Consider the following 12,839-nt stretch of genomic DNA (forward strand, 5'->3'; position numbering starts at 1 on the left):
CTATTTGCAAGATTGACCATTCAGCAACATTGTTTGCATAAAGATCTGACCTAGAAAATAAAAACAGACAGAAAGATAAACAAACAGAAAGATAGATGGACAAATACGACTACAATATACAAATTGATACTGGTATTTAAAATAATATGCATTTGCAATAAAAGGGAATGGTAATCTGATCATACACTAAAGTTATTGCACATCATTGTACACGTTACAAATGTACGTTGGATTGGACAATGTGGACGGATTTTATATGATTATTAATTTAATTAATACATGTATTAGAAAATAGATTTTCAGATATACACACATTATACAATATACAGAATGTAGATATAAATATGAAAATGATTTTATAATAAATATTGTTGTAATGCAATTATTTTTAGGGGTGTCTTGTATCATCAAAAAGAAAGGTTTTTATTAACACTTATTGCCCAAAGGCTCATCATTATAGAACTTTACTACAATAATTATAAAACAATCCTTGCAAAATTTGATAAAAAAATGATTTTCTACAGGCAACAACATCATGACACAATAAAACAGTGAAAACCTGTCAACTACCCATGTACACCAAACCTGGTACAGCTTTTTTGGCAGAAAAAGCTGAATAACTAGCAGTACTGCACTCACTGTAGCTCCACCCACAGCCTTTAAACGTAACGTCATACATTCGGCCAATCACACGCCTCCTTGCACAAGCACCGCCTACAACTCGACGCGTGCCATGCAGTGCACACAATTGTAACTTTTTATGTGATGGTAATTTATATTAGATGAATGGAGGTAAGCGTATACACTTATTTTATGATTCTGTCAGCAATTTATTTTGCTTATCTGTCCGTTTTCTGTCCGTTTTTTATTTCGCTTGTAATGCGCAGACGTGTTTCAACCAGGAAGTATTTACTGATGCATTCGGTTCAAAGATGAATTCTTTGTTTGGTGAATGTTAATTTAAACTGTTTTGCATTTAATATAATTTTATATGTCTCAATATACAGTACCCTGACGATTACGATAAAGCACGTGTTCATTTTGGGAGCTAGAAAACGACCTTGACCCATATAGCTCAGATTACAATACCAAACCAACTAGATTTATGTCAACATGACATGAACTTGAATTTCTGCATTTATTGTTGATGCATTAACATGTATAAATAGCTGTGGTAAAACTATGGCGATGGTCTGGAGTCAGCTTGCTGTCTGCCCTCTTATCCTTATTTGCCAGGCTTCTCAACAGAGACTGATAAGACAACAGACATGTGTTGAAAAAACATCAGTTATTTCAGCTGAACATGTGTATTTTAATTATTAACATGGTTGTTTTGGACATTCCTATATAATACTAGTACATTCTGTGGTGTTCCACATTTTTAATGTCTTTCCTGTTTTCTTTTTTCTTGTAATACTCCTTTGAGGCAATGATTGTAAAACAATGAGGCAACATTGTAAAAAACAATATATACATTTTAAGTAATATTAACCTATAAAATATATATGATAGAATACAAATTTTGAATTATTGGTATTGGTGTAATTGTCCTTTAATTTCAGGTTCTAATGAAGACCAAGATTGTATTGGTGCTGATCTCACTGTGTATTCACACAGTCATCAGTTACCCTCATGGAAAAGTGACGGTGGCTTGTGGGGACATGATGCCCGTGCATGGTCATTCAGAGCCCAGCACCAAAGATCCTCCATACATCATTAGCGCAGACAAATCCCAATTCAGTCCTGGAGATGAAATCAAAGTGAAGATATCGGCATTATCAGAGGCTTCAAATATCCTGTGTTACTCTATCTGTTATGTCATCCATATATTCTCATTTAATTAATAGAAATCATATATTATATGGGTGATTCTCCCAAAATTAGACTTATGAGGTGTCATGAAACATTTTGATAAAAAAGTAAATGCAAAGTAACATACTGTTACAAACATCTCTTCACGTACTATTTTGCACATGATTTCAAATGACATCATACAAATCAATTTTGTTGTTTTTCCTACATTTAAGGGGACATTTTTCATTACCGCAATGTGTCCATGACTGGATTTGGGTTCTTGGACATGGAAATATTTATAATTAAAAAATCTAAAAAGCTTCAGTGCATGTTATACTATAAACATTTACAGTAAAGAAACATGTGGTATTTGGTGATCATTGTTATATGTAGAGACAATAATAAGGAATATAAAAAATTCTCATCCTCCGCAACAGTTTTCAATCATTGTTTAAGCCCTCAATGAACTAACATTTAAAAAAAAAATAGTTGGAAGGGAGGGACATAATTGACTGTGACACTTAAGATGGCTACCAGGTAAGCAGTTCTTATTTTTCTCTCCAGATAAAAGTAGAAATTTTGTTTGTCATAGTACCTAGACAACTTTTTAGTTCTCATTACCGAAACATGAGTTTGTAAATGCATATTTAATGCAATATCATGTTGCGGTAATGATCATTTTTTTATAATGATAATCTAAAAAAATTAAATAATTTTATAGGAAATATTTTTTTAAATCCTTTAAAAATAATGGTTATAGTAAGTTCAGAACTTAATCATATATGTGCAAAAAAATTTGTCTTCAAGGGCTTTTAAAAAAAATCTGATGCTGACACCTGGATTTCGTGAGAATCACCCATTTGCATATGCCTGTGATGTACTGTTTTCTACATAAAATCATCCTACATAATGTAAAATATAACCTTGATTTCTTTAATATTGACTGAGTAAGGTCATGTCAAAGATTAAATTCAATGTGAAATGAAACGTTGATGCTCCTAATCTCATCATTAGATTATAAGACTTGCCTGGATTTCACAGACTGGGTCACATATAATGTACTTATATGCAATATACGTATGTACAATTTTTTTTTTACATTTGCAGTGAAGTTGTTAGCAAAATCTTCAGAGACCAAGCTGTACTTCAAAGGATTCCTCATAGAAGCAAGGAATGCTGGGAATCTTGATGAAATAGTGGGATCGTTTCGGTTAATCAGTCCTGCCATATCTCAGCTTCTTCTGTGCGACAATAAGGATGTAAGTCATTTCAGTAGCCTTTTTTTTTTTTAAGATCCAGAATTACTTTTTGTAGTATTATTTGTTACAAATTGACCCCATGTATTGTAATGAACGTAGATTTTACACTACTGTTTGTTGATTCTGTACGTCTTCAATTTAAAGGGTTCTGCTGTAAGTCACACCAGTGATCACCATAAAACTGAGGTGGAGGTGGTCTGGATCGCACCAAAAGACTCTCCCTCCAGTGTGCGCTTCCTGTATGTTTCTAATCACAAATTTTTTTATGCACCTACCTGATGCCAACGGTTGATGTGAATTGGGTTCTGTTTGGTTTTAGGGTAACTGTTGTCCGAGGGTATAAAGATTTTTGGGTAAAGATTCCAGGTCCGGTGGTGTCTCAAAATGGAGTGGCTCCTCCCCCAGCAGGAACTACCATCGGCCGTTCAACCGATGCCAAAACTACCACGGCATCCTCCAAACTGTCCCGTTCAGTGAGTGAACCAAAGCTTACCTATACATTTATGAATTTTGCAGATGCATTTACTGTACTCAAAGTGATTTTTATCAGTCCATCCATGAATTTAATCCATGTCCTTCTTAATGTATCTAAAACATGTGTATACATTATAGATAATTTACATTACATGCATGCATTTGGCAAGCTATACAATTTTTATCAGCATGAGTGATCCCTCGGATCAAACCCATGACCTATTGCGATATGCGATCATCATATTATTTCTCCTTTCTTTAGTTCACCTCTGAAGGATGTGGTAGCCAAAAGTCCTGTCTGAGAGATCCAGATGGTTGTGACCCACAAAACGACACATCGTGTCACTTCCTGTCCTTCAGCAATGAGGGAACCAGCATTTTGTTTGAGCTCAGTGGACCTGCAGAGGGTTATGTGTCTTTTGCCTTATCTCTGGACAAATGGATGGTACTGTCATACATATTTCACATGATCATTCACTTCTTCATTTGACTACTTTTTTTGACTACAATTTTACTTATTTAGCATGAGATATCTTCCTGTACAATGACTAATAGCAAGATTTGTTCTGAATTTCAGGGGAACGATGATGTCTATATGTGTATAAGAGACACAAACCGTGTCGACATCAACCCTGCGTATGTTTCTGGACGAACGCACCCAGTATTCTCCTCAGAGGTACATTAACCTTGTCACTCCGTTATGTTGTGCCTAACATCCATTGTGATGTAAATAAAATGTTTGTGTTTCAGTATTTACAAGTTTTATAATCAGGGTTGCCAAATCTGCTGCTTTTCTGCGGAGTTCAGAATTGGACTTCTTTTAAACTCTTTCCACAGGTTGTTTGTTTTTTCTGCAGGTTAGAGATGGAAGGATTTTGCTCATCAGTTGTTGGTATTTGGGCTGCGCATTGTAATTGAGCTTTTTTTAGGTGGATCTGGCAACCGTGTGCATTGTAATTGGGCTGGTTTTGAATGGCCTTTGAGCTGGTTTTTATTAGGTGGATCTGGCAACCGTGTGCATTGTAATTGGGCTGGTTTTGAATGGCCTTTGAGTTGGTTTTTATTAGGTGGATCTGGCAACCTTGTGCATTATAATTGAGCTGGTTTTGAAGTGTTCAGTATTTACAAGCTCTATAATCAGCGTTGCCAAATCTGCAGGTTTTTGCTGTAGTTTAGAATTTGGGTACTTTTAAATCTTTCAAGTTTTTTGCGGGTTAAAGATGGAATGATTTTGCTTATCAGTTGTTGGTATTTGGGCTGCACATTGTAATTGATCTGTTTTTTAAGTGGATCTGGCAACCTTGTGCATTGTAACTGAACTGGTTTGAATGGCATATGAGCTGTTTTTGTTAGGTGGATTTGGCAACCTTGTCCATTGTAATGAGCTGGTTTTGAATCATGGATATGTACACTAGATGTCGCCTTGGGGTTCTAAGGATGCGCCAAAACCGTCGCCATCTTAGAACAGGGGTCTTGTCATAGGAAGTAGCTAGGTAAAGCTGCTATCTCCACCTGTACTTCGAATTCATGGACGATGCTGGACTTTTGCGCTGCATATGGATGTTAGGCCTACTGGCACTATGCAATATAGTTAGAAAAAGTAGATTTTCATAATATCAAAACTTTATTTTGTTCTGGACTCAATGGTAAATACATGTCTGACTGTTGTTATGTCTATGTATTGTTTTTTACTCTATCTGCTGGCTGCATAAAAAATTGCCCCTCGGGGATAATAAAGAATACCTTGACCTTGACCTTGACTGTTGAAACGAAACAAAAGAAAACCAAGAAAATCGCATTCATGACGATTAATGGTGATTTTATTTTACGTTACACCATTGCCTACAATGACGCTGATGCGGGCCTCCCCTGTTTCATGATGGCGGCTTTAGTTGACGCATTCGGTCCAATGAACTGCCATAGCCAATGCGACATCTAGTGTACATATCTATGGTTTCGAATGGCCTTTAAGCTGTTTTTTGTTAGGTGGATCTGGCAACTTTGTGCATTAAAATTTAGCTTGTTTTGAATGGCCTTTTAGCTGTTTTTTTTTTTGTTAAGTGGATGTGGCAACCTTGTGCTTAATAATTGAGCTGGTTTTGAACGGCCTTTCAGCTGGTTTTGTTAGGTGGATCTGGCAAACTTTTGCATTATTATTGAGCTGGTTTTGAATGGCCATTTAGCTGTTTTTTGTTAGGTGGATCTGGCAACCTTGTGCATTATAATTGAGCTGGTTTGAATGGCCATTTAGCTGTTTTTTGTTAGGTGGATCTGGCAACCTTGTGCATTATAATTGAGCTGGTTTGAATGGCCATTTAGCTGTTTTTTGTTAGGTGGATCTGGCAACCTTGTGCATTATAATTGAGCTGGTTTTGAATGGCCATTTAGCTGTTTTTTGTTAGGTGGATCTGGCAACCTTGTGCATTATAATTGAGCTGGTTTTGAATGGCTTTTTAACTACTGGATCTTGCAACCCTGTATAAAATAATTTCTGTATTCACTTCTAGAATAATCTAAAAGATACAGCATGGCGACTATCAGATGGAGTGATTCAGTGTAGCTTCAGGAGAGACCTACTCCCAACTGATCATCCAAATAGGTTTCCTCTGGACCGGCCTTATTATCTGTTCATGGCACATGGTCGAGCTGAAGATGGTAAGATTGTGTTTAAATGTTTATATTCTTCAGTGCTCAAGAGTAGTAATGATGATAATAATATTCGCTCTTTGTAAGCGCCTGCTAAATAAATATAAAATGTAATGTCTAGGGCGAACCCATCGTCATGACCGCCAGCCTTTGATTTCGACCAATCAGAAAGAGCTTACAGGAAATCCAGAAGATCTGACCGGTTCTCGTTCGCCTCTGCTCATCAAATATCACGGTAAACCTAACTATTAGCATTTAAAATAGTAATGTGTGTGTTTCTTTTATAGGAGTGCTGTTATCTTTATAAGCAATCCTCTTTTTATACCTGATAAACAATAAAACCAGTAGTGGCTTTTAGATTTGGGCTGCATCTTTATTTGTCCGTAGGGGCCTGTATGTTGATCGCCTGGATGTCATCGGTCAGCGCTGGCGTCATCATAGCACGATATTTCAAACCCGATTGGCCTGAAAGGAATATTCTGGGTCAGAAGGTCTGGTTTCAGGTATGAGCTTGTTTTCTTAAATAAGGTTAAGTTTTTATCTGTGAAAAATTTTCAAAGCTATTTGTTTCTACAGTTACACCGAGCCCTGATGACCCTTACGGTTCTGCTCACACTGGTCGGCTTTGTTTTACCTTTCATGTACAGAGGAGGCTGGAGCAAGGTAAGACACATACACGCATGTCTGTCTGACAGTGAGTAATTCTCATCTTTAAACAATGTGTCATGTTTTCACCCCCTCATCATGCACCTCTGACTGTTTCACAGCGCTGCCAAATCTGTCATAACCACATGCCGCTTATTCAGAAGGATAAAAACAGAGAGAATATTGGTGGATTCATTAGAAGCAATCTTTCATGTCGCGTCATTTTGGCTCATTTAAAAAACAACCCTGAGGGATTAATTAATTGTGTCTTATTAAATTTGCGAGATCTGGCTTATTTGTTCTTTAAGTATGGACACATGTATCCATTCGTGAGCTTTAGCATCAAGGGACGCATTTGTGACTCATCAGGGGCATCTGTGGCATTTCTCTCGCCAAGTTTTTGTCCGTGCGTCTGTCATTGTCTTTGTATAACCAGCAGATGGCGCCCATTTCATGCACCCGTGTGCCGTCAAACACACCCACACAAGTTAATAACCATCAACCTTGTACGTAGTGAGCTTTTAAAAAGCTTGACGACTTTTCCTTGTTAAAAATCTTTATATCATTGCTAATAAAACAATAGAACTATTACTGAAATTCTAATGGATGTTATATGAGGATTGTACTGGTTTGCTATACTTTACTTTTAAGGACAATTTCTGAGATTTGAACCAAAAGAAAACCATTAAAGACCCAAAACACATTACATGAGAAAATATTGTAATGGTTTTAATAGTAAACATCTGATGGTTCGTAATGATATTTGCAGTATAATGCAAACGTAGAATTTGTATTGCTTATTCAGCAGGGATGTGATATATTATGATGACTCTGATCTGTATTTTTGTAACGTTCACAGCGTGCAGGTTTACATCCCTATCTTGGCTGTGTTGTCATGGTGCTCGCTGTTATCCAACCTGTTATGGCTCTTTTCAGACCTGCGCCAGACGCCTCAAGGTAAACCCTGGAAACATAGTTTTTAGAATGAAATTCTTGCATACTGTTGTTTACCACACAATCTATACTGTTCTTGTGAAACAGTACAGTACAATTTAGTTAAATTAATTTTGATTGGGTTTAGTTCTGTGGTTTGAAGTCAAATTAGTTGGCAGAAAATATTTAGACAGGCATATGTTGTGTATTAAATAACTGATATTTACAGTGGCTTCATGCCTAGGCTGAATCACAGCTGTGCTTCAATATAGTATGTTACCATAAATCTGTCAAACAGCCATAAACTACATCATTACTTATGCGTAAATAAGTATGTTAGTATGCCATTTCGAACATACCCTTTTAGCCTCTGATATTGCTTTCAAGGCCTAAAACATTTTGTTTAAAAATTGCTACACATTGCAGGGTTTCCTGCAGAAAATTTGTTAGTTAAGGTGGTAGGGTTGGGCGAGTGGTTGGGGCCGAGGGCGTGGCATTCAAAGGGGCAGGGCGTATGCGCTATGATGAAAATTAAAATATTTTTATTTAAAACACTCAAATAAAACTTAATTTTGAAGAAACTATGACAAAAAATGAACACATACTAGATTATTAATGAATTAAATGTTTTTACCTCTAAAGGGAATAGCTGTGTGGTGAAGTGAAACTAAAGGGTTAACAGTGTTTCCGCTAGGATTTGTTTCAGCTGTGGCGGCAGGGGGCGCCCATGATGATTATAAATGTAATTTTTTTTATGTTGAACATAGGCTACAGTAAACTAACATGTATTTTTTAATATAATTTTCACGGTGTCATTTACTTTCCTTATATTTATAGCATATTGCTTTTCTATGTTTGATCTAAACTGTATTTTCTTAAAAAAAACGTTACATAGCTAGGTACGTAGTTCGGATATTTCATAGTTTTAATGTAGTGTGCATTGCAAGTTCGTCCTCGTGTTTAGCGTACAGAGCTGTTGCAAAGTCATGCAGTCCTGTTTGATAATCCGCACCGCTGTGATTGACAGAACAACCGACCAGTTATCCGACATCAGCAGCAATTTTATTTCACACCCGTACCATTTGACATAAAGACTGTGACCCCGAGCCGGTCACACCGCAAATCGCGCAGTTAAATATAAACCTTTACCGGTCTTCAGACAGATCTTAAACACAAATAAGCACGGGACATTTAAAAACGAGTCGAATTTTGGTCTTGGATGTTAGACCCGCATTTTACTCTTGTCTATTAAGTCCCGACCTGCACCTACAACACAAATGACACGCGAATAGCCTATTACACCCGTTAGATCAAATATTATGCGGTTCACCCAGCGGGTACCCCGACCCTGCTGTTTCGTCTGAAAACAGATAAAACAGTCTCACCGTCTGCCTCAAGTTTCTATTACCAACGTTCTTCTCTTCCACGGAAATAATGTAAGTTTCCTTACAAACAGATTCGACTATTAATGTCTTGCAGTCGCATATAAGTAGTATTCAGTATTTAGCCTTTTGTTTTTGGACAAATATCTTATCATTTAATGTGAAACTTTGTGAGTGTCGATCTAAAGCACAGACGATTGACTGACAGCTGAGCGGTCAGCAGCGCGCTGCGCTTATAGCCTATATTCTGAATAACTAATGGCCAGATAAGTTGATAATATGACTACAGTGATTCCAAATTAATGTCCAAAAAACTCGTAATATGTCAAATCAAAAGTTTAATAATGTCTTTTCTCGCAGCCCTGCGCTGCGTCCGTGTATATGCGCCGGTGAACATCATATGCGTGATGACCTTGCAGCTTAAATTACCCTAAATTTATAGTCATAAAGATAAAAGTAAAACAACATTCGAAACTTCAAATGATGTATTTTTATTTGTGTAAACTCACAATAAGGAGAAAACCTTGTGCTTATTTATAATCATTAAAAACATGACGTGCTTTCTGCTGCTTTGGTTGTAGAGCGCGTCACAAAAAAAGAACAGAAACTCAAATACCTTTTTATTCGTTTTGTCAATTTAATAATTATTTAAGTGCAACATATTTCGTATAGGCTTATTTATTTTATTATTATTTCTCAAAACAGAGACGTAGCTTAATAATCCTCTGTTGATTTAAATCTATTTGTGCATGAAACTAAACCATGGAGGAAATTATGATATTTTAGGAGATTTATTTATAAATGAGTGAACAACGCAAATCCAGAAAGGAATTTATTTCTAGACAGCCAGTCTCGCAGAGCGGACATTTCGGTAGCTTTTTTGCGAGCTGCCGCTGTGGGTTTTGTCTAGAAGGGATACAGCAAATGCCGAAAAGTTAAGGATTAGATTTGGAGGTAGGATTATTAGGATGAAAACAGCGGTTCTGGCTAAATTAGATACAAATACATCCTATAATCGTGTAAAATTTTGTGTTTAATGTTGGGTTTGGTTAAAGGATTAGGATAAAACAGTGCTCATCCAACGAGATTTCGTTTGCTGTATCCCTTCTATCCACAACCGCAAGCGTGGCGGGGATGTTTTAGGAGTGGCGGGCCGCCACGGTTGAATGTATATAGCGGAAACACTGGTTAATAAACACAAACTAAAGCAGATGTTGTAGAAGGTCTGGCGAACGATGATAGATAAAGCAAAAATTGTAAAAACTGATTATTTCCCACTATTAATTACATTGTTAAAGGAGTGTAACTACTGTAGCATGTAAATAATGCACATAAATAAAGTGAGCGAGAGCGCTCAACAATTATATCTAATCAACAGGCACGTGAAACCCTAGCAGGTTGCTCAAACAACAAAATCACCAGCTAACTTATATTAAAAGTGCAAGAACTATAGACTAATACAATAACAGGCTTAAATAACCTCCACTTACTAGGGATGCACGATATATCGGCCGACATATCGTTATCGGCCGATAACTGCTTATTTTTAATATTATCGGTTATCGGTCTGATAGCAAAATTAGGCAGATAAATGAAAGGCGATAAATTATGGATTATTTTGGTTTGTTGAACCACTTCACTTGCTCATTGCTGGCCTTGTGGAGTTTTGATTGGTGCTTTCTGTGACATAGCACGAAGATGACACGTGTTGCAGGCTTAAGAAGAGTATGCTAGTCTTGCGCAAAGACAAGATGTCCGCGGTCTGCGAGTTTTTCATTGTGAAAATAATATGAATATTTATCGGCCTATAGATATCGGTTATCGGCCCCCAAATTTAAAGTGTTATCGGTATCGGCCAAAATTTCCATATCGGTGCATCCCTACCATTTACAGTTCTCACGGACACGCGTTTTAACAACTGACTATCCTCCAGATATGACGGACCACGTCTTATCTCATTTTGGCCATGTGTTTCGCATGCACACTCGCGGTGTGATGCGTGTACGCGCTATTCTCCGAGTTGCCATTGACGGCCTTTTGTGCAACGTTTTTTTTTTTTTGGATGACCTAGTTAAGGTGGTAGGGTTTCCAAGCTTAGGTGGGCCGCCTCAACTGAAATGTGCTGCGGGAAACCCTGCATTGCTGCCTTTCAAAGTACTCTTCATAGTTACAATTGAAAGAGTGATTACAAAAAATATATACATTTTTAATTATATAAATAATATTTAATTATTTTGTTAACTTCCCATCTCTACATTAATGATGTGTTTTGGAAGATATGAAGTACTTTTGTACATGTTTACCAATAAATTCCTCAACTACACCATTAGGTTGCATATAAAATATAGATTTTTATGAAAATTCACATAAATTAAGTTTTTAAATATTAATCTAGATGTTATGTGTTTAAGTCAGCCATCTGCTGGTTAGAAAAAAAAGAATTACAGTTTAGGAAATAAATCATTTTGACCAGCAGAGACCCATTCATTTTACTGGATGTGGCCAACTGCTCACATCACTACTTTACTGAGACATTTTAAATGTGCGTGTGTGCGTGCGTGTGTTATCTGTATATATGAATATAGACAGATAATCTAGAAAAGTCACAAAATCGTATTCCACTGAGACGAAGGGAATATTTATTTTGACCCCAAGGGATGTTTTTTGGGATGTTTTTAAAAATGCGATTAACCCTTATATTTTTTCTGATAGGAGATACATCTTTAACTGGATGCACTTTGGGACCGGCACAATAGCACAAATCGTGGCTGGTAAGAAACATGGGTGATCACATACATGTAGCACAGATCCATAATAACAGCTACAATGAAAATGTGTGACTTTAGCTAAGTTGGTTGAGCATTGTGTTATTAGTTGATAGGTTATGGGTTCGATTTCCAGGGAACACGCATACTGATGAAAAGTCACTTTGCATGAAATCATTTGCCAAATGCGTAACAACACAATGGCTTTTTTGAAAAAGGTTCTTATGCTTTGATAAAACTATGAATAAAATCAAGTTTGTTTTTCATTATATCAACACAATAGTACATAATACATTGCAATCAGCTTTAATTGTATAATGTACAATGTCATAATAATGAATGTACAGTATTCACCATACAATATGAACATTTATTCTGGGCAATTCTTTTATAAATACTGTATATACAACTGATGTGTGTGTTTCCTGATTTAGTTATCGCCATCTTTCTTGGCATCCATCAGCAAGCTCTGCTTCTACCTGCTCCCTGGTCCACAGGGATCCTGGGCTCAATGGTGATCTGGTTTGTACTGGCAGATTTGGTTCTCGAGGTCCACAGGAGAGGATATTTACCGATAGGAAAATAATGTTACATTCTTCTCACTACATAGGTGATAAACTGTACACACGCAGTCAGAATAATTGTTGTTCTGTGCCAATTGTTCCAGTTTGCAGGAAATCAGTTGAATCCATTATAGTGTAAAATTGTTTTTCGTATTACATTAGTAGCTGATTTGACGTGTTGAATGCTAATCAGTTTTAAAAGTCATAACCTTTTAGTGTAAAAACAAGTTTTTAAATAGGGAAAAATACATAGGAAATGCTTTGTATAACTTCAAGAATTAACTTTAACATTTGGTAAACATTTCTGCGAAGTCTTACAATAAACATAAGCTATTATATTATGTTTTTCAGGAAAATATTTCAAAAACGTTAAAGTCT

The 12,839-nt window shown here is 36.5% G+C and overlaps 1 protein-coding gene across 1 annotated transcript; it reads left to right on the plus strand.

Moving 5' to 3' along the window:
- Nucleotides 1-639: 639 nt before the first annotated feature.
- frrs1b (ferric-chelate reductase 1b) lies at nt 640-12,509 on the plus strand. The gene is made up of 14 exons (XM_073864242.1): nt 640-792; nt 1,563-1,759; nt 2,900-3,053; nt 3,198-3,292; nt 3,373-3,526; nt 3,790-3,972; nt 4,105-4,203; nt 6,035-6,182; nt 6,295-6,408; nt 6,561-6,676; nt 6,750-6,836; nt 7,678-7,775; nt 11,846-11,904; nt 12,333-12,509. Exons 1-14 carry the CDS (start codon nt 787-789, stop codon nt 12,482-12,484), a joined length of 1,662 nt encoding a protein of 553 aa, XP_073720343.1. The 5' UTR covers nt 640-786; the 3' UTR covers nt 12,485-12,509.
- Nucleotides 12,510-12,839: the final 330 nt, after the last annotated feature.

Source organism: Misgurnus anguillicaudatus, chromosome 25, assembly GCF_027580225.2.
Source record: "Misgurnus anguillicaudatus chromosome 25, ASM2758022v2, whole genome shotgun sequence".
NCBI lineage: Eukaryota > Metazoa > Chordata > Actinopteri > Cypriniformes > Cobitidae > Misgurnus > Misgurnus anguillicaudatus.

Bases quoted from the DNA above. Each gene is read 5' to 3' on its own strand.
- frrs1b (XM_073864242.1), top strand. The intron at 6,409-6,560 runs GTAAACCTAACT...ATTTGTCCGTAG, and splicing joins TCTGCTCATCAAATATCACG to GGGCCTGTATGTTGATCGCC. The intron at 11,905-12,332 runs GTAAGAAACATG...TTCCTGATTTAG, and splicing joins AATAGCACAAATCGTGGCTG to TTATCGCCATCTTTCTTGGC.